The 27,078-nt window shown below is 48.6% G+C and overlaps 1 protein-coding gene across 1 annotated transcript in view; it reads left to right on the plus strand.

Annotated features, from left to right (window-relative positions):
- Window positions 1–27,078, plus strand: part of SNED1 (sushi, nidogen and EGF like domains 1) — an 87,043-nt gene that overhangs the window by 34,964 nt on the left and 25,001 nt on the right. Inside the window, exons 9-19 of the mRNA XM_042950815.1 lie at window positions 7,546–7,671; window positions 8,577–8,681; window positions 8,912–9,025; window positions 9,610–9,726; window positions 15,076–15,192; window positions 15,343–15,459; window positions 15,620–15,733; window positions 16,056–16,229; window positions 25,294–25,407; window positions 25,724–25,837; window positions 26,824–26,937. Coding sequence (XP_042806749.1) covers window positions 7,546–7,671; window positions 8,577–8,681; window positions 8,912–9,025; window positions 9,610–9,726; window positions 15,076–15,192; window positions 15,343–15,459; window positions 15,620–15,733; window positions 16,056–16,229; window positions 25,294–25,407; window positions 25,724–25,837; window positions 26,824–26,937 — 1,326 coding nt within the window. The remainder of the gene's footprint in view (window positions 1–7,545; window positions 7,672–8,576; window positions 8,682–8,911; window positions 9,026–9,609; window positions 9,727–15,075; window positions 15,193–15,342; window positions 15,460–15,619; window positions 15,734–16,055; window positions 16,230–25,293; window positions 25,408–25,723; window positions 25,838–26,823; window positions 26,938–27,078) is intronic.

Genomic DNA, 27,078 nt, shown 5'->3' on the forward strand with positions numbered 1-27,078 from the left:
TGCAGTGCAGAGGGGAGGAGGGGAAGGCAGCAATCTTATCGGTCTGGTTGCTTAAAATCACTGTGAAGGGTCACAGCTCACCTTGCCCAGATTATTATCTAAATATCTGTGTATTTAACTAAACTCATGTCAGAAAACAGATTAATGATTTTAAAAGATTTTGCAAAGAAACCACATTCGGTATGGGAAGAATAACGCAAATACAAGCAAATAATAAGGAAGGACAGAACCGACACCTCCATCCCTAATGTACGCTCATCAGTCACGTTGCAAGATGCCAGCCTTGACATCCTAATCAGATTCAACAGGAAGGTGACCAAAAGGTGGAGGTAATTTTAAAAAACAGTATCCACTCTTCTGCTTCTGGCCAAGGGAATTTCCCTCGCCGTCAACGACTGGAAAACCGGACAAGATACACGAAACAACTATTTTTGGCCTCTGGACAACAGACATCCTGGGACTGTTCCCCTGCGAGGAGGGACTGCAGGGCAGTACACCGCACAACTGCCCCGAGTCTGCCTGCGGGAAGCCCCCCCGGCCCCTTGCAGCAAGGGATCCAGGCTCCAGCAGTTCCCCGGAGTCTCGGGGTCTCGGAGACTGGGACTCGAGTTCGGTGGTTGCAGTTTGTGGGGAGAATTCCAAAAGGGACGGGGCTACTAAGCAGGAGGTTGGAGGAGATGTGAGAAGCAGCTCTGAGGATGAGCAGAGGGGACCCCGACTCTGCTCAGCACAGTCCAGGTGGGGTGAGGTCCACAGGCCGGGAAGGAGCCCCCAGAAGTGTGAGTCAGACAATCTTCGGAACTCTACAAGGCTCAGAATAACCCGCTTCTCTACAGCCAGGGTGCAGAGAGCTCTTCACAGCCGGGGCCAACACTGAGGAGGGTCGTCGGTGGGGATCATCTTGCTGGTGTGGATACATAGATGCTAGAGTAAAGGCTAATCTGACCTGTCCTAACAAACACTGAAAGAAAGTCTGAAAGGCTCAAACCAATCACAAGTAGTTTAACCACATGCCAGAATCAAATCCTATACTCCTTAAAGGAATGTAACAGAATCCAGGACCCCAAAATGCCCAGCCAAAAACTACCAGGCATACTAAGCATCAAGAATATATGACCCACAGGCTCAGTCGGTTGAGCCTCTGACTTCGGCTCAGGTCAGGATCTCTCGGTTCGTGAGTTCGAGCCCCACGTCGGGCTCTGTGCTGACAGTTCGGAGCCTGGAGCCTGCTTCGGATTCTGCATCCCCCTCTCTCTTTCTGTCCCTCCCCTGCTCGTGCTTTGTCTTTCTCTCTCAAAAATAAATAAACATTTAAACAATTGTTAATTAAGTAAATTAGAAAAAAAAAAGAATATTATGACCCACAGCCAGAAGGAAAATAGATGAACAGGAGCAGACGGCAGAGACGCTGAAATTAGCAGATGTGCACGTTTAATCATCTCATGTGAACATGCTCTGTGTGCTCAAGGCTGTGGAGGGGAAAAGACACAGTGAGAAGAAGATACAAGGAACTTCTAGAGATACAAAACGTAAAATCTCTGTATTAAAAACACACTGGACCTATTAACCACAGGTTAGACACTGCAGAAGGAAAGATCCGTGCACTGGAAGAAACGACCCAACAGGCAGCACAGGAAGGAGAGAGACTGCGACCAAGGCCGAGTCTTCAGGGACCCGTGTGACACACACCAGGCAGTTTAGGGTCTACACACGTGGGGCCCAGAAAGATGGAGGGGCTGCAGGGGCACAGAAAAAGATTGAGGAAATAATAGCCACGTATTTTCTAAGTTGTATGAAAATTAAAACCCACGTATCCAAGAAAAGCGGGAAGAAAATCACACAAAGCACATCATAATCAAATTGCTGAAAACAAGTAACAGAGAAAATCTGAAATGCAGCCAGAGGACAAAGACCAGACACAGGACAAAGAGAAACAAGAATGGTAAAGACTTCTCATCAGAAGCAGTGCCAGCCTCAAGACAGCGGGCGGTCCCCCTCGCAGTGTATACACAGAAAAACTGTCTCTCAAACACGAAGTAAAGACCTGTCAGACAGCAAAAACAGAGAATTCAGCACCGGCGTATCTGATCTATAAGAAATGGGTTTTTTTTTTTAAGTTTATTTATTTATTTTGAAAGAGGTGGGGAGGGGCAGAGAAGGGGAGAGAGGTCCGGGAGAAGAGAGAGAATCCCAAGCGGGCTCTGTGGGGTCAGCATGGAGCCCGACACAGGGCTCAAACTCATGAACCGCAAGATCATGACCCGAGCCGAAACCAAGAGTCAGATGTTTAAGCGACTCAGCCACGTAGGCACCCCGCCTGACACCCATTTTAAAAAATAAAGTTTTATTGGAACACAGCCATGCCCATTCATTCATGTATGTCTATGGCTGGCTGCTTTTGCATTACACTGGCGAGTTGAATATCTGTGGTCACATGGCTCTTAAAGCCAAAAATTCTAGTAGCTGGTGCTTCACAGGAAAAGCTTGCACACTCTGCTTTAAGCTATTAAGGTCATACATTTATTTCTATAAATGCTACAAAGCCCAAAACATACTTTTATTTTTTGTGTTAAAATTATCTTTAAAGAGATTAAAAAGAAGAGAAGTATTTTACAATTATACCTTGGAGATACTGTGGGTTCAGTTCCAGACCACTATAATAACATGGATATGGCAATAAAAGGAGTCAAATGAATTTTCTGGTTTCCCAGTGCCTATAAAAGTTATGTTAACACTACACTGCAGTCTGTTAAGTGTGTAATAGCATCACATCTAAGAAAATATACACACCTTGATTAAAAACTACTTTGCTAGGGGTGCCTGGGGGGTTCAGTCGGTTAAGCATCTGACTTTGGCTCAGGTCATGATCTCGCAGTTTGTGGGTTCGAGCCCCACGTCGGGCTCTGTGCTGACAGCTCAGAGCCCGGAGCCTGCTTCGGATTCTGTGTCTCCCTCTCTCTCTGTCTCTCCCCTGCTCACGCTCTGTCTCTCTCTCTCAAAAATAAATAAACATTAAAAATATTTTTTAAAAAACCTACTTTGCTAAAAAATGGTAACCATCATCTGAGCTTTTAGTGAGTTATAAGCACTGATCACAGATCACCATAACAAATATAATCACAGTTTAAAATTTTGAAATACTGCAAACTTACCAAAATGTGGCACAGAGACATAAAGTGAACAAATGCGATTAGAAAAATGGCCCCAGGGACCTGCTTGGTGCAGGGTTGCTACAAACCTTCAATTTGCAAAGAACACAGGATCAGTGAAGCCCAGTAAAATGAGGTATGCTTGTACATTTACCCACATAGTTAGCGTTTCCAGAGCCCTTCATTCATTTGTGTAGATCCGGATGTTCATCTGGTACCGTTTTTCTTTAATCTAAGCAATTTCCTTTAACATTTCTGCCTGTGCAGACCCTGCTTGGGATTCTCTCTCTCTCCCTCTCTCTCTGCCTCTCCCCCCTCAAAATAAATAAACTTTAAAAAAATAAATAAATAAAACAGTGGTGGAAATAAAACGGAATCCTAAAAATACTCAATCCAGAAGGCAGGAAAAGAAGAAAAAAGGAGTAAGAAATACATGGAACGAGTCACAACCACCAGCACGATGGCAGGTTTGATCACATTGCTAGTTCTGTTAACACGTGACACGGGTACACACACCACTTAAAAAGCAGATGTTGTAAAACTGCATTGAAAAGCAAGACCCGACTAGATACTGTCTACAAGAAACCTACTATAAATATAAAGACACAGATAATTTGAAAGTAGTGGAGTGGGTTTCTGGTTTTGGGTAAGATGGAGTAAGCGTGCTGTGCCCTGTTTCTCCCACTGGATGCAGCCATAAATCCTGGACAGAATGCGTGGAGTAACTCTCTGAGGACTCGGAAAAATAAATAGTAGCAGGCGGACCGGGGAAGAGGACCAAGCTTCGAAGCACCACAGAACCAGTGGTGAATTTACCATTTTTTTCCTCTGGTGCCTCCCCTGCCTGGACTCAAAGCATCTCCCGGGCCACAAATGAGCATCAGATGGACAGAAAGAGCTCCAGGAGTAGCCACTGGTCGGGCACGAGAAGCAGGGCCAACAATAGCAGCAATGGGTGGGGCGGGGGGGCCCTCAGGGGTCCAAACTGACAGGAGGAAACTTCCTCTCCACCTGGAGGTCCTATGACTCCACAAGGATGGGCAACTTCCATTGCTTTTCTTTTTCTCTGTCCACCCACCACTTGGCCCAGACTTGAGAGCGCACTCACAGGATGGAAGTAGCAGAATGGGGTCAATAAAAGCCCCAGATTTCTTGCCAGAGGACTCAGGGGTCGCCCCAGAGCACTGGGAACTATGGGGAGATTGCAGAGAGGGGGATCTGGGTTCAGCAACCCCATAATCACTTCTGAATTCCAGAGCTCCTTAAGTTGGGCAATCCGATCAAAAATGTTAAAAACAATACCATTTATAATAGCTTCTCCCAAATTGAAAGACTTAGGCATAAATCTGACGAAACACGTACAGGACTTGTATGCTGAACACCACAAAATTCTGGTGAGAGAAACTGAAGATCTAAGGAAATGGAGGGACATCCCATGTTCATGGACTGGGAGACTCAACATAGTAAATATGTCAGTCCTCCCCAAGGTGATCTATAGATTTAACATGATTCCAACCAAAGTCTCAGCAGAGTTTTGTAGCTATGCATAAGCTGGTCCTAAAATTTATATGAAAAGACAAAGGAATTAAGACAGCCAAAACAATTTTGGAAAAGAGTAAATGTTGAAGAATCACACTACCTAGTGTTAAGACTTAACTATAAAGCTACAGTGATTAAGACCCTGTGGTATTGGCAAAGGGATTGACACATACATCCCTGGAATGGAAGACAGGATCCAGAAGACCCACACATATATGGCCAAGTTTTTTAAAAGGTATGAAAGCAATTCAGTGGAGAAAGGATTATCTTTTCAACACACGGTATCGGAACAATTAGACATTCTTGTGCAAAAAATGAACTTCAGCTTCAACCTCACACCTTATACAAGATTAGGTCAGAATGAATCATAGACCTGAATGGAAAACCTGAAACCATTATATTCCTAGAAGAAAACATAGGACGAAAATCTCTGTGACCTAGGGTTAGATGAAGGTTCTTAGGTAAGACAGCAAAAGCATATCCCAGCAGAGGAAGACAGAAACAGTGGTCTTCATCAGAATGAAACACACTTCTCTGTGAAAGACACGGTCCAGAGAATGAGGAGACAAGCTGCATGCTTCAAGAAGTCCTGTCTGACAAAGGAGTGGTGTCTGGAACACATAAAGAACTCTCCATGCTCAACTGTGACCAAACAGCCAACCAATCACAAAATGGGCAAAAGACCTGAACAAGACATTTAACCATAAAGGATTCCCAGAAGGCAAAGAAGCACATGAACAAACGTGGTGATCTGTCATTATCATTAGCCATTGGTGAATTGCAAATTAAAGCCACGATGAGGTACCACCACAAAGCTATCAGAATGGCTACGAGAAAAAGTGCTGACTGGTGAGGACACAGAACTATAGGAACTCCTGCGTATGTTGGGTGGTGATGCCAAATGGTTTAGCCACTGTGGAAACAGCCTCGCAGTGTTTCATCAAGTTAAACGTGCACTTATAGTATGACCCAGCAATCCCATTCCTAGCTATTAACCCTAAAGAAATAACAACTATGTTCACACAAAATACACAAACGTTCATAGCGTGTCTATTTATAATCACAAAAACCTAGGAATCCAAATGTCCTTCCCCGTTCATGGAATACATGATTGCTGATCATACAACTGAGACAGATCTTGGAGGCCTGATGCTGAGTGAAAGATGCCAGTCTCAAAAGATCACATACTGTTCATACGTAATCTTCCACTTCTCTCATTCTTAGACAAAACTGTGGTGATGAACAGATCAGTAGTTGCCAGGGGCTCAGGAAGGGAGGGAGTCTGTGACCCTGAAAAGACAGAACAAGGAAGTACTTGAGATGACGGAGTGCTCAGTGTCCTCATTGTGGTGGGGGCAACACAGATCTGTACATGTGTTAAAAGTCTACATCGAGCAAAAGCCAATTGTACCATATATTACTTAAAAGATAAATTCTGAACCACATGAAGAAATCAAACATCTAAACAATGAAAAGGAACAGGTTGGCAAACACTGATCGAGAGAAGCTGGAGTGGCTATCTTCACATCAAACAGATTAAACTCTAGAGTAAGGAATACTGCCGGAGACGGATGGCTCTTTTATGCCAAAGGTGTCAACCCATCAAAAAGGCAGAGCATCTGTAATGTACTTGCACCCGTGAACACTGAACACGTATCAGGACAAAGGAAGCGAAAGCAAGGAGAAATAGATCCATGACTACCGGGGTGGCTCCAATACGCCACTCTCAGTGATTCACAGAAATCAGTATGGACCTCAAAGATGTGAAAAGCACCGTCGGACCACCTGACCTAAGTGACATTTACAAACCCTCGCATCCTTTCCAAGTGCTCACGGAGCACTCACTATGACAGACCATCCCGTAGGACACAAAATAAGTCTCACCCCATAATCCAGCAAATGCACTACTAGGTATTTGCCCAAAGGATACAAAAATGCTGACTGGAAGGGGCACATGTACCCCAATGTTTATAGCAGCACTATCAACAATACCCAAGCTATGGAGAGAGCCCAAATGTCCATCGACTGATGACTAGGTAAAGAAGATACGGTATATGTAGACAATGGAATATTACTCAGCCATCAAAAAGAAGGAAATTTTGCCATTTGCAAAGACATGGATGGAGATAGAGTGTATTGTGCTAAGTGAAATAAGTCAATCAGAGAAAGACAAATACCAAGTGATTTCACTCATCTGGAATTTAAGAAACAAAACAGATGAATGTACAGGAAGAGGGGGGGAAGAGAAGAGAGGGAAACAAACCACAACAGACTCTTAACGATAGAGAACAAACTGAGGGCTGATGGAAGGAGATGGGTGGGGAGTGGGCTAGATGGCAGATGGGTACTAAGGAGGGCTTGTAATAAGCACTGGGTGTTGTATGCAAGGGATGAATCACTAGGTTCTACTCCTGAAACAAATATTGCACTGCTTGTCAACTAAAATTTAAATAAAAATTAAAAAAAAATAAAGTTCAGTCAGTTGGAAAGGACTGTGTTCTCTGATTACAGTAGTTAAACTAGAAATCAACAAAAACTGTATGTGGAAAATCCCAACCATGTTACTAACAGAAATGTGTGATTAGAAACATTTGTTTAAAGCCTCTGGCCTTAGCTGTGCACTCCATGGGGCGCTTACTCTTGCTTCCCCTTCTGCTCCCCACAGAGGGGGCTCAGACGGTGACAGGCAGCTAGAAAGCAGTTTCCAGAAAGTGAGCCTCAGACTCAAATCCCACTTGCACTGAGACCTGAGCACTGTGGGGCCCGAGCAAGGAGGCCCTTGGCCTCACTCCCCACCCCACCCCACCCCGCCCCGTGCTCTCCGTGTGGCCTCTGGTGACCTCTGTCTTTCTTGCAGGAAGCCACCCAGTGCCCGACCCCTGCCTCTCAGCCCCTTGCCAGAACGGGGGCACCTGTGTGGATGCAGAGGAGGGCTACGTGTGCGAATGCCCCCAGGGCTTCACTGGCCTCGACTGCAGGGAGAGTGAGTCTGGGCTGGGGCTGCCGGGCTGTGGTTCAGGGCAAGGTCCTCCTGTGGTAGTGTATGCAGGGAGTCAGGTAAGTGTGCATGCAAACACCCACGAGGGGGTGGGGGAGGGAAAAGAGAGAGAGGGAGAGAGAGAGAAAGAGTGTGTGTGTGTGTGTGTGTGTGTGTGTGTACACAGCAGCACTCATGGGAACAGGGGAGGGTCAGGCGTAGGAGGGCGTCAGGCGCAGGGGAGGGTCAGGAGCAGGGGGAGTCAAGTGCAGGGGTGGGTCAGGCTTAGGAGAGAGTCAGTTGCACAGGTGTGTCAGGCACAGGGGAGGGTCAGGCACAGGAGGGAGTCAGGTGCAGGAGAGGGTCAGGCTCAGGGGAGGGTGAGGTGCAGGGGAGGGGGGAGGGTCAAGAGCAGGAGGCAGTCAGGTGCAGGGGAGGGTCAGGCTTAGGAGAGAGTCAGGTGCACAGGTGTTGTCAGGCGCAGGGGAGGTTCAGGCGCAGGAGGGAGTCAGGTGCAGGAGCAGGTCAGGCGCAGGGGAGGGTCAGGCGCAGGAGGGAGTCAGGTGCAGGAGAGGGTCAGGCGCAGGGGAGGGTCAGGAGCAGGGGGAGTCAACTGCAGGGGTGGGTCAGGCTTAGGAGAGAGTCAGTTGCCCAGGTGTGTCAGGCGCAGGAGGGAGTCAGGTGCAGGAGAGGGTCAGGCTCAGGGGAGGGTGAGGTGCAGGGGAGGGGGGAGGGTCAAGAGCGGGAGGGAGTCAGGCGCAGGGGAGGGTCAGGCTTAGGAGAGAGTCAGGTGCACAGGTGTTGTCAGGTGCAGGGGAGGCTCAGGCGCAGGAGGGAGGCAGGTGCAGGGGAGGCCTCTGCCTTCCAGCACTCCCACATCGGAGGCTCTTCCCTCCCTTTGTCTACGGCAGGAACCCCTGAGCACTGTGGGTGCCGCAATGGTGGCAGATGCCTAGAGGCCAACACCACCCTCTGCCAGTGTCCGCCAGGGTTCTTTGGGCTCCTCTGTGAATTTGGTAAGTGCCCACGGCTGTGGCGGGGGCACCCTTTCCGCCTTGCCCCTAAAAATCCCCCAAACCGGAGGATAGGTGGTAGCTTGGGTCTGGGCCCAGAGCATAGACCCAGACCCTTAACTAGGGGTCCCGTGATCCCCCGCTCCCACCCCAGGGTGTGGGGCTGGCCACCTGCTCCTTCCCAAGGACTCCAAGTCCCCAGGGAAACACACGGGCCTCTTCCTTCCCTGCAGAAGTCACAGCCACGCCCTGCAACATGAACACGCAGTGCCCGGATGGGGGCTACTGCATGGAGTACGGGGGGAGCTACCTCTGCGTCTGCCACACTGACCACAACGTCAGCCACTGTGAGCTGGGGGCGGGGCACGGGGCGGGGGCGGTGTTAGGAGGAGGAGTGGGGGCACAGCAAGTGGAGGCCGGGGCTTCCCTACAGGCCACCAGAGGCCCTGTGTGTGACGCCACCCCCTACCGTGTCACCTTCTGTAGTCTGGGCCAGGCGTCCACCCCCTGCACCGCCAGAAGTTCACAGCTGGAAAGTCGTGTCTAGATGCTTGCGAGCTCTTCCCTGAGCCCCTGGCTCGGCTATGAAAATCCTTCACGCGAGCCTAATTCAGGATGTGTGATTGAATACTTACTCCTGTGTATGTGTTGGTATGCAGAGAAGTAACGGCTTATGTACGTAACGTATAATTACACGTGATGACGATGGTGGTGCTCGTATAGAAACATCTACGTACCACAACTCGTCCTAGCTCATACAAGAGGTAGGATGAATTCTGGAAAATTTGAGAATAAAAGAAATTTCCAGGGAAGGGCCTTAGAGCCTGGTGTAAAGACTTAAGACCCCCACCCCACAATCCCACAAATTGTATATTTTAAGTGGCCTCGGTTCCAGCTGGGAAGTCAGGGTGACCACTCTCTGTCCCCCCAGCACTGCCATCACCCTGTGACTCGGACCCCTGCTTCAACGGAGGCTCCTGTGACGCCCATGAGGACTCCTACACTTGCGAGTGCCCCCGAGGGTTCCATGGCCGGCACTGCGAGAAAGGTGGGGAGGGCAGGGATAGGAGGGCAGGGGAGGGGTGGAAGGGCAGGGTGAGGAGGAAAGGGGAGGGGCGGGAGGGCAGGGGATAGGAGGGCAGGGGAGGGGCCGGAGGGCAGGACAAGGCAGAGGCCCTGCTCACCCTGAATCATCTTGGTCACTCACGTTCAGTGTTTCATGCCAACACCATCTCCCCACCCAAGTGTTGCTTATTTGGTTAGTAGTTCTACTCCGTGGCCTCCTGGCCACTACCTTCGTTTTCCTCGGAATAGGCTTCATTTCCTGCTCGGCATTTTTTTTAATGGATTTTAGAATCCTTGAGTTTTTTAATTTAATTAGGACTTTATTAAATCTAACTGAACTTGGGAAATGTCAACATTTAGCCACTTAAGAGCGCACAAGAACACATAAGAGTTGTATAAGAACGTGGTGGGTGGGGCACCTGGGTGGCCCAGTTGGTTGAGTGTGGGACTCTTGATTTCGGCTCAGGCCATGATCTCACGGTTCATGAGTTCAAGCCCCACGTTGGGCTCTGTGCTGGCGGCACGGAGCCTGCTTGGGATCCTCTCTGGCCCTCTCCCCTGCTCGTTCTCTCTCTCCCTCTCTCTCTCCCTCACAATAAACAAACAAAAAAGAACGTGGCAGGCATCGCTGTCCTCGCCCGTGCCCAACCTGGACTGTCCTTTCCGTGCAGGCAGAAGCCAAGCTCAGGACTGTACAGCGGCACCCCTCGGTCAGAGCCGGGCCGGCCCGGGGCCTCTGTCCCGGTGCTCAGTGCTTGGGCCACACACAGCCCTCTAGGCCTCCTGCTGCCCTCAACTGTCCAAACAGAGGCCTCGGTGGCTTTACCTGGAAGTCTCTTCCGCTCTCAAGGGGGCCCCGAGGGCAGGTCCTTGCCACTCTGACCCAGGGAACCCCCACAGCTTTGGCCACCCCTGTAGGAGGAGGAGGGAATTTCCAAAGAGAAGCCCCCGGGCTCAGCCCTCTGCACGTGCAGTTGAGGTCCTGTGCCTTTGACAAAGGCGCCCCAAAGTGGGGACGCGGGGTGGCTGCTCTCAGGGGTGGGGTGGCTGGAATCTGGGCATGCAGCCTGTGAGGCCGTGCAACGTGTGGGGTGGTGGGGAGAGAAGGGCTGAGTGCGGCGGGCAGGCCCCCCTCCTGCTGCACACTTTTCCCAAAAAAGTAAAGGACGCTGAGGCTCTAACTCCTCCCAGGGCCTGTGAAGGTGCCATTCCTCAGGGTGGAGGGACCGACGTGCCATTCGATTCACATCTGTGAATCGTGGACGCCTCAAGCACAGGCATGGGCATGTGAGCCCCTCGGGGCCCTGGGAAGCTGTTGGGACCCAGAGAACATGCGTCCGTGCCAGAACAGGCACAGAAAACAAAAACCAAAATGGACTGCTGTGATTCAGGCCTATCTCAAGAAGTGAGAAAGGTTCCAAATACACAAGCAAAACTTACACCTAGAGGAACTAGAAAAGGAGGAGCAAATAAAGCCCACAACCAGCAGAAGAAGGGAAATAATAAAGATTAGAGCAGAAGTAAACAATATAGAAACAAACAAAACAGTAGAACAGATCAATGAAACCAAGAGCTGGTTCTCTGAAAGAATAAACAAAGTTAATAAACCCCTGTCCAGACTGGACCCAAATAGATAAAATCATGAATGAAAGGGGAGAGATTACAACCGACACCACAGAAATACAAACAATTGTAAGAGAATACTATGAAAAATTATATGCCAACAAACTGGGCAATCTGGAAGAAATGGGCAAATTCCTAGAAACTCACAACTACTAAAACTCAAACAAGAAGAAATGGAATATTTGAACAGGCCCATAACCAGCAAAGAAATTGAATCTATAATCAAAAATCTCCAAACAAACAAACAAAAAATCTCCAAACAAACAAAAGTCCTGGGCTAGAGGGCTTCCCAGGGAATTTTCCTAGACATTTAAATTATTTTAATGTGTATTTATTTTTGAGAGGGAGAAGGAGACACAGAATCTGAAGCAGGCTCCAGGCTCTGAGCTGTCAGCACAGAGCCAGACACGGGCTCAAACCCACAAACCACGAGATCATGACCTGAGCCGAAGTCGGATACTTAACCAACTGACCCACCCAGCCGTCCCACTAACAGACACTTAAAGAAGAATTAATACCTACTCTTCACAAACTGTTCCAAAAAATACAAATGGAAGGAAAGCCTCCAAACTCATTCCCTGAAGCCAGTATTACCTTGATTCCAAAACCAAAGACTCCACTAAAAGGGAGAATTATAGGCCAATATTTCTGATGACCATGGATGCAAAAATTCTCAACAAGATACTGGCAAACTGAATTTAACAGTACATTAAAAGAATTATTCACCATGATCAAATGGGATTTATTCCTGGGCTGCAGCATTGGTGCAATATCTACAAATATCATGTTGGTGCAACATGATACACCACGTTAATAAAAGAAAGGATAAGAACCATATGATCCTGTCAATAGATGCAGAAAAAGCATCTGACAAAACATAGCCTCCATTCTTGATAAAAACTCTCAACAAAGTAGGGAGAGAAGGAATATACCTCAAACACCATAAAGGCCACATACAAAAGACCCACAGATAATATCATCCTCGGTGGGGAACAACTGAGAGCCTTTCCCCTACCGCCAGGAACAAGACAGGGTTGTCCAGTCTCACCAGTACTATTTAACATTGTACTGGAAAGCTTCGCCTCAGCAATCAGACAACAGAAAGAAACAAAAGGCATCCAAATCAGCAAGGAAGAAATCAAACTTTCACTATTTTGCAGATGACATGATACTCTACGTAGAAAACTCGAAAGACTATCAAAAAATTGCTAGAACTAATACATGAATTCAGCAAAGTTGCAGGATATAAAATCGACAGACAGAGATTGGTTGCGTTTCTATACACCAAGTAGCAAAGCAGCAGAAAAAGAAATCATGAAATTGATCCTATTTATAATTGCACCAAAACCAATTAGACACATAGGAGTAAACCTAACCAAGAAGGTAAAGGATCCATACCCTAAAAACTATAGGACACTTATGAAAGGAATTGAAGAAGACACAAAGAAATGGGAAAGTATTCCATGCTTATGGATTAGAAGAACGAACATTGTTAAAATGTCTATACTACCCAAAGCAATCTACACATTTAATGCAATCCCTGTCAAAATACCCTCAGCATTTTTTGCAGAGCTAGAACAAACAATCCTAAAATTTGCATGGAACCAAAAGAGCCGAATAGGCAAAGCAATTCTGAAAAAGAAAAACAAAACTAGAGGCATTATAATTGGTGTATTACAAAGCTGTAGTCATCAAGACAGTATGGTACTGGCATAAAAACAGACACATAGATCAATGGAACAGAGTATGGATCCACAACTGTATGGTCAACTCATCTTCGACAAAGCAGGAAAGAATATCCAATGGGAAAAAGGCAGTCTCTTCAACAAACGGTGTTGGGAAAACTGGACAGTGACACACAGAAGAATGAAACTGGACCACTTTTTTACACCATACACAAAAATAAATTCAAAGTGGATGAAAGACCTAAATGTGAGACAGAAAACCATCAAAATCCTAGAGGAGAACACAGGCAGCAACCTCTTTGACCTTGGCCAGAGCAACTTCTTGCTAGGCACATCACCAGAGGCAAGGGAAATAAAAGGAAACATGAACTGTTGGAACCTGGTCAAGATAAAAAGCTTCTGCACCGCAAAGGAAATAGTCAACAAAACTAAAAGGCAGCCTATGGAATGGGGGAATATATTTACAAATGACATATCTGATAAAGGGTTAATATCCAAAATCTATAAAGAACTTCAAACTCAACACCCAAAAAACAACCCAGTTAAGAAATGGGCAGAAGACATGAACAGACACTTTCCCAAAGAAGACATCCGGATGGCCAACAGACACGTGAAAAGATGCTCAACATCACTCATCGTCAGGGAAATACAAATCAAAACCACAATGAGATACCACCTCACACCTATAAGAATGGCTAAAATTAACAACACAAGAAACAACAGGTGTTGGTGAGGATGCAGTGAAAGGGAAACCCTCTTGCGCTGCTGGTGGGAATGCAAACTGGTGCAGCCACTCTGGAAAACAATGTGGAGGTGCCTCAAAAAACTAAAACTAGAACTACCCTACAACCTAGCAATTACACTATTAGGTACTCACCCAAAGGATACACGAATACGAATTCGAAGGGGTGCATGCACCCCAATGTTTTATAGCAGCATTATCAACAACAGCCGATAGCCGAACTATAGAAAGAATGCAAACGTCCATTGACAAACGGATGAAGAACATGTGATATATATATACACATACACAATAGAACATTGTGTATGTGTATATACATAGAACAGCCATCAAAAAGAATGAAATCTTGCCCTTTGCAACAATGTGGATGGATCTAGATGGTATTATGCTAAGTGAAATAAGTCAATCAGAGAAAGACAAATATCATATGCTTTCACTCCTATGTGGAATTTTAGAAACAGATGAACACAGGGGAAGTGGGGGGAAGAGAAAAGAGGGAAATAAACCGCAAGAGACCCTTTTTTTTGCAATATAATTTATTGTCAAATTGGCTAGCATACAGCGTGTAAAGCGTGCTCTTGGTTTTGGGGGTAGATTCCCGTGGCTCATCGCTTACATACAACACCCAGTGCTCATCCCAACAAGTGCCCCCCTCGACGCCCATCACCCATCTCCCCTCTCCCCCACCCCCCATCCACCCTCAGTCTGTTCTCTGTATTTAAGAGTCAACCATAAGAGACTCTTAACGATAGAGAACAGACTGAGGGTTATGGAGGAGGAGGGTGGGGGGAGGGGCTAGATGGCCGATGGGCATTAGGAGACCACTTGGGATGAGTCCTGGATGTGGTACGAAGGGATGAATCACCGAATTCTCCTCATGAAACCAATACTGCACTGTATCTTAACTAACTAAAATTTAAATTAAAAAAAAAAAAGAAATAAAAAAAAAGTGGACTGCTGTGGATCCCAGTGTCGTATCAGCTGCAACCGGGCTCCTTGCTGGCTGTCACTCACCTGCCGTGCAGGAAGCAGGGCTGCAGTGTCTGCTGCACTGTGGGGCCAGATCTCCACCAGGAAGGGCCCAGTGGGCCCCAGAACCTGGGCAGAAAGAGAGGAAGGGTGGGCAGAGGGCCCCCAAGGGCCTGGGCCTTCTGGGCCCCTGGGGCCCGCGGGCCAAGAAGAGGGGAGCAGGGCATCACGGGTGCCGCAGGGCTGGAGGCTGGCCCCTGTTCACCCACTTCTGTGTGTGTGTGTGTCTCTCTCTCTCCCCCACCCCACGCAGCCCGGCCACGCCTGTGCAGCTCGGGGCCCTGCCGGAACGGAGGCACGTGCAAGGAGGCAGGCAGCGAGTACCACTGCAGCTGCCCCTACCGCTTCACCGGGAGGCACTGCGAGATCGGTGCGCTCCTGCCAGCTGGAGTCAGCCTGGAAGGGCTGGGGGGGCCCACGGCCCACCAGCTCTGGGGTGTGGGAGGGTCAGGGGAGGGGCACTGGGCGGTGGGTGCAGGACACCCGACACCTGACTCTGATGGGGCCCCTTTGTTTCCAGGGAAGCCAGACTCATGTGCCTCGGGCCCCTGTCACAATGGCGGCACCTGCTTTCACTACATCGGCAAATACAAGTGCGACTGTCCCCCAGGCTTCTCCGGGCGGCACTGCGAGATAGGTAAGGCGGGTAGAGGCCAGCGGGCCAGGGCACCTGGGGCAGCATGTCCTCCCAGTGGGCAGGGGTGGCCCCGCTCTGGAGGAGTGGGAGGCAGAGCTCCCGTGGAGCCCAGAGGCCGTCGGGGAGGTCCCAGTGACGGTGACCCCTTGTGTCCTTGCAGCCCCGTCCCCCTGCTTCCGGAGCCCCTGCTCGAATGGGGGTACCTGTGAGGACCTAGGCACAGATTTCTCCTGCCGCTGCCGAGCAGGGTACATGGGACGCCGGTGCCAGGCGGGTGAGAGGGCTGGGGGTTGGGGTGGAGGGACGGGATCTCTTCCTAATCCCGAAAGAGCAGAGGAGGGGAGGGGGAAGAAGGAAAATCCGACGGGCAGCCGGCCCTGGAAGTCAAGGCGCTTCCACCTGGAAGGGCTGTGCAGGGAGAAGGGTCCTAGGCCCTGTGGCCCAGCGGGGCAGAGGGCAGAGTGGCGGGGCAGAGGGCAGAGGGGAGGGGAGAAGGGTCCCAGGCCCTGAGGCCCGGTGGGGCAGAGGCCAGGGCAGGCGGAGAGGCCTCCGGCAGACGAATCTCAGTGCAGGACAGGGCCGCTGTGTCCTTACAGAGGTGGACTGCGGCCCCCCAGCGGAGGTGAAGCATGCCACGCTGCGTTTTAACGGCACTCGGCTGGGCTCGGTGGCCCTGTACAAGTGTGACCACGGCTACAGCCTGAGCTCCCCCAACCACGTCCGAGTCTGCCAGCCACAGGGCGTCTGGAGCGAACCTCCACAGTGCCACGGTGACCCGCGGGCCCTCCAGGGCAGGGTGGGCGGGTGGGTGGGCACAACCGGTGAGGTCCACAACCCCCTCGTCGGGGCCACCCAGAGGAGCACAGGAGCCACAGTTCTGACCCCGGTCCTCCCCTTCCTCCCTGCAAAGTCAGGTCACGACCCTGGTGGAGGCAGTGATGACTGTTCGCTAAGGGCCTCCCTGTCCTCAAAGCGAGGTGTCCAACTCATATGCCTACTGTGCAGATGAAGCAGCTCAGACCAGGAGGTGGCCCCAGGGCACGGTTCTCAAGGGGCAGACTGGGGATTTAGGGCCTATCTCCTGCCTCTGGCCCTGGCCTCCCCCCTGGAAGCAGACCCTCCTTTGAACAAGGCCCCCTGGACACCCACAGCTGTTGGAGGAGGTCCGCTCCAGACAGCGTCACCTCCAGGCTCCCAGAGTGCGCCAGGTGCACGGCCTGGGGCGGCCCCCGTCTACCCGACGCCCCTGCAGGCATGGGGTCACTTACACAACTGCATGTGCATTCCACTGCATCCCTAACTCTGTCCATCAGAAAATCTGTGTGATGTTAACACATCTTCACAAAGCAAGGAGTTTCAAACAAAGTAGCTCAGGGACCATGACAGCACCCAGAGATGGGGCGGGGGCGGGGGGGGAGCGGCACACAGTGCCGCTCTCTCCCAGCACCCTGCAAAGCCCATGCCGTGCGACCCCACACAGGTGAAGAATTCTGGACGATGGATGGGGCTGCCTAGCCCCACGTGTCTATACTTTCCTCCTATCCTTCCAAGCGCACGGGGCTGGTGGTTACTGTCTGGGAGAACACCCCTCTCCAACAATAATAGCAATAAAGTCCAGACAACAAATATTTAGGAGCAAAAGAAAGAAGGTGGACGAGCATAGAAATAGGCACGACAGATAGACAGAAGAGAACGTGGCAATGGTCGTAAAAAAACAGGGTCGATAAATCATTTTTAACAAAAGAAAGTGGAAAAAAGAAGACTGAAGAACCCTAATAGTTGAAACAACAGTCACAATTTACAAATAGATACAGATGAAGTTTTAATGAGTTGATAGGTCCATTTGAGGAATTTTCCCCCAGAGAAGCAGGGAGGCATGTGCAGATCAGAGAGAAAATGCAGGCTCTGTGGAGGGTGGAGGCAGATGTGCCAGCACTGAGGCAACGGGAGTCCAAGATGAGAGAAAAATAAAAACACAAGGAAACGTTTGACCAGCTGTGGAGCTCAGTTTCCAGAATGACAGGTGAGCCCCACGGCCTGACGGGCCTGGAACATCAAACAGGAGAAAAGAGGAACATTAGCGCATTACAGCCAAATTTAAGATTATCAGAGACAAACAGAAAAAGTCCTTAAGATAATGACTACGTGAGCAAGCATGATGGGCTGGCACCAGGGGTCGCAGATGCAGGGCAAGTGCTCGGCACCTGCCAATTCTCCCCCACGGCACTTATTACTAAGTGCATGGGAAGCCAGGAGATGGTCTGGAAAGCAAAGAGAGATTTCACACTCTCCCAAGGCTGAGGTCCCCAGTCTAGCTGGAGGGAGAGGCCTGTTCCAACCCTCAAGCATCTAAAGCCAATCGGGGACTGGCACTAACGAGCACAGTGCACCAGGCCCGGCCCAGCTCACTTCCTGACGATATCAGAGATCAGCTCCTCAGCCTAGCTGCCCAGCGCAGAGTGGAGCAAGCCCATGCTTGGTACGGGGTAGGTATTTTCTGCTTCGGGCTGTCTGGTCTTGTACACAGTATGTGTAAGAAGCAAGAGATTATGACGTATCACCTCAAGAAGAAACAGGCCTGCGGATGACCCACACGTCTGCATTAGCAGACAAGGACTTTAAAAAAGCCATTATAAATACGTTCAAGAGAAGCAAAAGAGTGAGAGAACAGCACATTTGAGCAGAATAAAGAAAACTTCTTAAAGTAACAAAATTAAAAGGGCAACATCTAAAGTGAAGACTGATTGGGTACCCTCACCCATAGGATGGATACAACGGGAGAAAATCATGGACCTCAAGGACAAGTCAACAAAATGATTAAAACTAAAGATCAGAAGAAAAAACGAACTACGAATTACTTATAAATGAATTTTCAGCATTTTTTAATGCTTATTTATTTTTGAGAGAGACAAGAGCGCGAGCAGGGGAGGGGCAGAGAGAGGGAGACACGGATTCTGAGGCAGCTCCAGGCTCCAGCTGTCAGCACAGAGCCCGACGCGGGGCTCGAACTCATGAACGCCACGATCATGACCTGAGCCGAAGTCAGACGCTTAACTGACTGAGCCACCAATAAATGGTGCCCCCCATAAATGAATTTAAAAAAAAAACAACAGAGCATAAGAAATCTCTGATTTGGAAATAGCGAGCAAACAAGCACATAATTGGGAGTCCCGGAAAGAGAGGGCAGAAGAGGCAAAAGAAACATTTGAGGAGAGAATGACTGAGTATTTTCTAAAAATGAAGAAATATGTCGACCCACAAATCCAAGAAGCTCAGCAAATACCACAAGATAAATATTGACATAAATAAACTTAAGACCTAAAAATTTTTATCTAGTCAAATTATTCAAATGTGAGGGCATAATAAAAAATATCCTCTTACAAAAACAGCTTCAGAGGCTGACCAAAAAAGAGTATTGGGGGGTGGGGGGGATAGTTATTCAAAAAGTAAGATAAACCTAGAATATTCTGTAAGCAATATGAGAAGGGAGAATTATCACATACTATAGTAAAGTCTGTCACTATCTAAAAGGAGATAGAAAAAAAAGCAGAAAAAAGTGACAGTTAAGATCATGATAGAAAAAATACGAGTCAATATGAATGAGCTAAATTTGCCATGTAAGAGATTGCCAGATCTTTTACAGAACAAAACGAAACAAGCTATACTTTCATAGATGAGACACTCCTAAATCAGAAGAACAAAAAAGTAAAAGTATGGAAAAAATATCACGTAAATACACATAGAGAAATAAAGCTGGTTTAGCTACACTACTATCAGCCACAATAGACTGTAAGACGGAAAGCATCATTAAGAATGAGAGGGTCTCCTCCAATAATTGGTTCAATTCACCAAGAAGATCGTTCTAAACATTCCAGCGTCTAATGCAATAGTCTCGATACATATAAAGCAAACATTAACAGACTGCACGAAGAAACTGAAGAAACTGACAGATTTACCTTAACACTGGGAAATTTTGAACCACCTCCCTCAATTAGTTCGGGTTAAGAAGCCAAAAAAACAATAAGCAAAAAGAAGATCTGAATAATACAGCTAACAATTTGAACTAATTCATTCCCTGAACACACAGAAAATATTACATTATTAAGAAGAAGGAGAAGATAAATTTTAAATCTCCATGTTTAGATATTTTTAAAGATACTTTGAAATAACTTATCGGTAGAGGAAATATGGACAGTTACAAATTTTAAGTGAATATTAACGATCATTTTCTATATAGAAACTTGTGTGATGTAGCAAAAGCAGTGCTTCGTGGGAAATGTACAGCTTTATTTTTTTTACGATTTTATTTTTAAGTAATCTCTACACCCAGTGTGGGGGCTCAAACCCACAACCCCAAGATCAAGAGGTACACACTCTACTGACTGAGCCAGCCAGGCACCCCTAGAAATTTACATCTTTAAATCCGCAATAAGAAAAGTTCAAAAATTAATGAATTAAATGTCTGAGTTTAGAAGTTAGGAAAAGGACAACAAATGATACAAACAAAGTAGAAAGAAAAAGGTAACACAAGAGCCATAATTAACGAAACGTTAAGTCAAAAGTACAGAGAACACCAAAATCAGTTCTTTGAAAAGCCTATGAAAATGGACAAACTTCTATCAACTGATCAAGAAAAACAAAGAGCACAAATAAAAATCCTTATAAATGAAACAAATTACATAGCCACAGATATAACAGAGATTAAAAAGATAATGAGAATGCTATCAACTAGTCTATACAAATAAATTTAAAACCTTAGCAGAAATGGACATAATATTCATAGAAAAATATAACTTACCAAAAAGGACTCAAGGAAATGTAGAAAGCCTACATAATTCTGTAAAGGTCTAAAGGTATTGAAGCAGCAGTTAAAGCATTTTCTCACAAAGAAACTCCAGGACCAAACAATGTTATAGGTAAATTCTACCAAATTGCCAACCAATAGATCATCGCATCATTATATAGGCTCTCTGGAGAGTAGAATATAAAGCATATGTGCCAACCTATTCTATGAGGCCAGTATAGTCTTGTTGCCAACACCAGATATGGACAGTGGGAAAAAGTCAGCCGTGAGTCTGTTAAACATATGGACATAGATGCAGAAACTCGATGGTCTATGAAGACTATACATACCATTGTCAAGCTGGGTTGTTGCCATGAATAGTTCGATATTAGGAAAACCTGCTCTATCAACCAACTGAAGGAGAAAAAGCATGTAAGTATCTGAATAAGTGCATAATAAACATTTGGCAAAATTTATACCCATTCATGAAATAAATTCTTACCAAATAAGGAATAAAAATGTACTTCCTTACCAGATAAAAATAATACACACACACACACACACACACACACACACACACACACACACACACACACCTGTAGTGCCATGTGGTATAAAATATATAGGGTTTGCTGGAGGAAAAGCTTAAAAGAGAGAAGGAGCAGAATCCACATAACCCCAAAGTGTGCATCGTCCCACAGAGAGGTGTGCTTAGGCTGGGCACAGCCAGACTGCTCATACTGTGTGTAACCAAGCTGTAAGACTTCACACCTTTACAGAGGAAGGACTACAGGTTACATCGAGAGAGCTGTGGAACAATGAGTGTCCTGACCCTTGTCATACAGAGGTAGGATCTGGAATTGAAAAGCTGTGCTTCTGTTGATCTGACTCAAACACACGGAGCGGCCAACAGGGGGAAGGAAATTAGCTTCTGAAGCAGTTTTACTATGCTTCTCCTCAAACCCCAAGTAAACATTATCCTAAATAGACATTCCTCTTAAAACTGGGGACAAGGATGCCCACTGTCACTAAGCCTCATCAAAATTATATTTCATGTATTAGCCAGTGCAATAAAGAAAAAGAAACTAAAGTCATGAGAATACTAAATAGGAAGTTAAAATGTCAGTATTTGTAGCTGATAAGGTTGTCTTTAACCTGCAGGCAAACCACTGAAAATGACAGGAAACATAGTATGTTTAGTGGATATAGATTATTATAACACAATTACATTTTAACATCTCAACAATCGAAAACGTAATTATAAAAAAACCTATGCAGAGAAAACCAATGAAACTGAAAGGTGGTTCATTGAAAGGCTTAATAAAATTGACAAACCTCTAGCTATACTGATCAAGAAATAAAAACGAAAAATTAGCAATATCAGAATTAAAGAAGTGTCATCACTAAGGATCCTACCAGCATTTAAAGGACAACAAAGAGATATTGTGGACAACAGTAGGCCAATGTATCTGGCAAGGGAAAGAAAAGGGACTACCTTGAAAGACACAAATTACTAGAAATGACAGAAAAATAAATAAAAAATACGAATAGCTCTGTATCTACTAAAGAAATTTAATTCATAATTAAAAACCTTTCTGCAAGAAAATGGCAAGACTGGATTGCTTCATAGATGAATTCTAACAAACACTGAAGGAAAGAATAATACTAACCCTACACAAGCTTTTTTAGAAAATACAGGAGAAAGAGTACTTCTCAATTCATTTTGTGAGACCAGTATTGCCTTGATAGCAAAAGCAGACAGAAAGGTTATTTTAAAAAATGAAATCAGAGACTAATATTCCTTACCAACATGAGCATAAATATCTTAACAAAGTCTTACTAAATCAAACCCAGTGTTACATAAAAAGTATGATATATCATGACCAAGTGGGAGTTATCTCAAGAACACAGGTTGGCTTAATACTTGAAAAATGTAATTCACCATATTAGGATAGGAAGAAGAAAACCATATAGTCATTTCAATAGAAGCAGAAAAATCATTTCAAAATATTCAACTACTGTTTAAGACTTACTAAGCTAAGAGTGGAAGGGAAGATCTTGAACCTGATGAGGGCATCCATGAAACACCAACCGCTAACAAAGGACTTCACGGTGGGAGACCTGTGGCTGCAATCAGTAACAAGGCGACTGTGTCCATCTCACCAATTCCTTCCAGCATTGCCCAGGAGTTCCCAGACGGTGCCACAGCCAAGGAAAGGAAATAAAAGTCACATCTACTGGAAAGGAAGGGGACATGATCGTGCACATAGGAAATCCTAGGAAATTCTACAAAAGAAGCTGTAGGACAAATAAGCAAATTCAAGTGGGTCACAGGACACAGGACGACATTTCAGAACCTTGATAGTTTCATATTCTGGCAGTGAACACTTGGAAAATAAAATAAAATGAACAATATTGTGTGTAACAGCACCAAAAACATGATACATTTTTACATGTGTGAAATGAATTGTAGACATAAATGTAAAAGCTAAAACTATAAACTTCTAAAAGAGCATCGGAGACAGTCTTCTTGACAGCCAGAGTAAAATGGTTATGCATTTGGAAAGATATTACATTGTCCCCTGCTTTTCACCACACACAAGAATTCCTTCCAGATTAAGGACTTAAATGTTTTTCTAAAACTATAAAATTTTATGTGGAAAGTATAGGTATCTTTTGGCCTTGGGATTAGGAAAGTTTTCTTAAGCCACAAAAAAGCACTATCAAAGGGGCACCTGGGTGGCTCAGTCAGTTGAGCGTCTGACTTTGACTCAGGTCACGATCTCGCAGTCTGTGAGTTCGAGCCCCGCATTGGGCTCTGTGCTGACAGCTCGGAGCCTGGAGCCTGCTTCGGATTCTGTGTCTCCCTCACTCTCGCTCTCTCTCTCTCTTTCTCTCTCTCTCTCTGCCCCTCCCCCACTCATGCTCTGTCTCTCTCTCTCTCTGTCAAAAATAAATAAACATTGAAAAAAAGCACTATCAAAGAAAAAAATGGACAAATTTGACTATATAAATATGAATTTAAAATCATCAGCCCTAAGGAAGAAAGTGAAATATAAGCGACAAACTGGGAAAAGATGTATTTATACAAAACTGGTTTCAAGAATATATAAAGAACCCTGTGAATGAATAAGAAAAGAATAATCAACCCAATAGGAAAACTGGCAAAACACCTGAGTAAGCCCTTCATGGAAGAGGAGATACTGAAAGCCAACAAAAACAAGGAGAAATATTAGTAATCAGTGAGCTGCACATCAAAAGCTCACGGAGGCAGTTGACAAACCTAAGAAGCCATCTGCTGGTGAAAACGTGGATGGGCAGGATTTCCTAGCAACGGCTGGAGGGAGTGTAAGTAGGGGAAACACTTTGAAAAGGGTCGAACAGTCTGCCTGTCCAGCTGACCATGCGTATAAGCTGTGTGCCCGTGATTCCACCTGTAGGCTTAGCACACTTATACCAGGAGCTAGGAAAGGGAAAAAAAAAAACAAAAACAGAAGCAGGTTTCTATCATAACAAAAAGTCCACAACCAACCCAAAGGCCCAGCAAACGACACCGGACAAAGTGTGGTGTGGTCACACCACGGATCCCACCGCCGCCCCCATGTTCACGCAGCAGAAAGCAGAGACCCCGGAGACGCGGAGGCCCCTCGCGCCTTCCAAGAGAAGAGTCCCTATACCCCAATATCTTATCAGTAAAGTTCATATGTAGCACAAACAAACCATACGTGTTTAGGTGATTCATAAAAATCGAAACTCGGAAGAGGTAACGAGATCGCGGCCCTGAAAATTCCATCCCCGGGGGTGGGGAGGGGCACGTGCCGGTGAGCCGGTGGACATTGTAGCTCCCGGGCGTCATTACTTACTCATCTGCATTTTGAGCAGGAACAGTAAACTTTTAGAAGTTGAAAATTTTGAATTCGGAAGTACACTTCCCAGTTTAAAAGAAAAAGTGAGCCTGTGGCCAATACTTCAAAGGGAGGGCCCCGTCCCCATTGCGCCGGTTTCATATGGGATTGCTGTGTATCGAACGAACAAGATTGGACCTGGCCACCCGAGAGCCACTGGGGTGAAGTCCCACACCACCTCTGCGAGCCCTCGGGTCATCATGAGTGCCCGCTGTCCCCGGGCCTGCTGCCGCTGCTTCCTCTCCAGGGTGTCCCCCGCTGCCTGGTTTCTGGCCTCTCCAGGCACTGAGAGGTGCTGGAGACTTCTGTCTGTCTCCTCGAACAAAGCTGATTTATGTCCATCTTATTCGGCTTCAAGCCACTGCCTCCAATCGCAACACTGCTTTATTCTTGGGGTCTCTCCTGGTGCCCGTGCACCTGGGCGCCCCTCCCTCGGAAGCTGGTAGAGCTGCGCGGGGGCTCCTGCCAGGTACCTGTGCGTCTGCAGCACAGGGCGCAAAGGAGCCCACTGTGAGCTGAGTAAGACTGCGGGGCACGGCTCCAGCCCCTCCTGCCCAGGCTGCCGGGCCCACCACTGCCTGCCCTCAGACCCCTGCCTCTCCGACTTCTAGAAAGACAGAGGTTTACAAACATCTCTGCCTCCACCTCCCCAGGGAGACGGACAGCGCAGCTGAACAAGCTGACCTTGATCTCCTCTTGCAGCCCCTCCTTCTGCAGCCTCCGCCTCAGGGGTAGAGGAGGTGGGGTGGAGAGAGCCCCACCCTGACCACCCCTGGCCCTGTGCTCCAAGCCAGCAGAGGGAGGGGAGAGGCCTTTGGGGTACACTGACGGACGAGCCCTGTGCCCTCCACACTTAGGTAGGACTCTGATGCCGCCCCAGGGAGGGCCAGGCCCAGGATGCCTCCGGGCCCCTGAGAAGCCTGGAAGGGAAATGCTGGAGTGACCTGGGGGTGAGCCTTTGCTGGGCAGACAGTGGAGAGGGTGGGTGTCAGGCTGAAGCCGCAGGGCACACGTGGAACCCTGGGTGTGGTGGAGGCCCGTGTAGAGCCCACGCAGGGCTGTGTCACCCCGTGCAGGGCCCATGTAGGGCCACGCAGCCTCCTATCCTGTCTCTGCAGAGACAGACAAGTGCCCCTGTCTCTGCAGAGACAGATGAGTGCCAAATGCAGCCTTGCAGAAATGGAGGCTCCTGCAGGGACCTCCCGGGGGCCTTTGTCTGCCAGTGCCCCGCAGGCTTCACTGGAGTCCACTGCGAGACAGGTAGGGGCTGCGCTTGGGTGGGTCCCCTGAGCGGCTGGGCCCTCACCCACGATCGCGATGCCCCGGACACCCCGGGCAAACCTGTTTTCAACAAGCCTAGACCCTGGACCGCTGAGAGGGCAGAGGGAAGGGGCTGGGGCCCATGGCCCAGCTGGACAGGCCCCCTGGTGGGAGGGACCCCAGGGCTGAGGGGGGTTTGCCCAGCCCCCCCACCTGGCATCTCTCCTCGGTTCCCCTTCCCTTCTTCCCGCTGTCCTCTCCTCCCTCCCCCAGACACCCCCTTGCGGCTCTGGCCGACTCTCTGGGTATTCTCCAGAGGTGGATGCCTGCGACTCCAGCCCCTGCCAGCACGGAGGCCGGTGTGAGAACGGTGGCGGGGCCTACCTGTGCGTCTGCCCAGAGGGCTTCTTCGGCTACCACTGCGAGACAGGTAGGGAGGTGGGGGCAAGTCCCTGCTCCCTCTCCAGCGGCCCCAGCTCCCCCCGGGAGACCCGGGCTGGCCCCTTGTCCAGCCTGGACGGGCGGAGCTCACCACAGCCCCAGAGTCCTCACGGCTCCTCAAGGCTGGAGACGCTCCCCGCCTTTTCCCCCTTTATAGGACTTGCCACCGTCTGGAGCCGCCTCTTCGATATAACCCCAACTTGCTGACCTCAGCTCTCCTCCTGGGATGGGTGTGTCCTGGGGGCACATCCTGGCCTGTCCTGTTCTAGGCCCCAAGCCAGGCCCGGCCGGCGGCACCGCACTGTGTAGGGTGCACGCTGCAGGGCAGCGAGGGCTGTGCTGGGGAGGAGGTGTGCCATCCACGCACTGCAGGGCGGCGGTGGGGAGGGGGCCCGGGCGGAAGCATGGCGGGACCGTTTGCGGCCAGGGGATCTCACCGCGCAGGCTTGGGGTGGGCGGGGGCACACCCGGAAGACCAAGGTTAGTGGCCGTGACGGTGATAAGGGGACACGTTGGTTGTTTGCCACTGTTTCCTGAGGCTCCACTGGGAACCTGCTGACCCTGGCCCTGGCCCGGGAAGCCCAGGTCCGCTCGGTGCCCGCAGCCCTGGCGCAGAGGGAGGTTGCAGAGGGCTGGGGCCCTTGGATGCCCGGCTGCCGGCTGCCCCCCCAGGAGGGGCCAGCACCGCGCTCGCCCCCGAGTCACCACCTGCCAGCCCACCTTGGCTTGGAGCAGCAGTGGGACAGCCCGGCTCAGGAGGAAAGGCACACTTGCCCAGCCCCTCAGTGGGACCTCCAGCAACAGCAAGCCCTGCAGTCCCCGTCAGACAATGTCCCCTCCTTCACTTCCTAAACCCCTGCCTGTGATGGTACCAGCCACCTCCACCCCACAAACACACCCACACAGGAAGGACAAGGGTCCCGCTGGCGGAGCTGCTAAAACCCCAGTGTTCACCAATACTTTCCCCTCTCCCAGTGAGCGACCCCTGCTTCTCCAGCCCCTGTGGGGGCCGCGGCTACTGCCTGGCCAGCAACGGGTCCCACAGCTGCACCTGCAAAGTGGGCTACACGGGCAAGGATTGCGCCAAAGGTGAGGTGGCAGAGGCACCAGTGTGGGGGGCGGGGCCTCCCTCACCCCTCAGAGGGCACAGGCGCCCCCGGGGACAGGCCACAGTGCTGAGCGGCCCCCCAGAGCAGAGCGTCTAGGCAGCTGCTTACCCAGGCTCTGCCC

This window comes from Panthera leo, chromosome C1 (genome assembly GCF_018350215.1).
Source record: "Panthera leo isolate Ple1 chromosome C1, P.leo_Ple1_pat1.1, whole genome shotgun sequence".
NCBI classification, from domain to species: Eukaryota; Metazoa; Chordata; class Mammalia; order Carnivora; family Felidae; genus Panthera; species Panthera leo.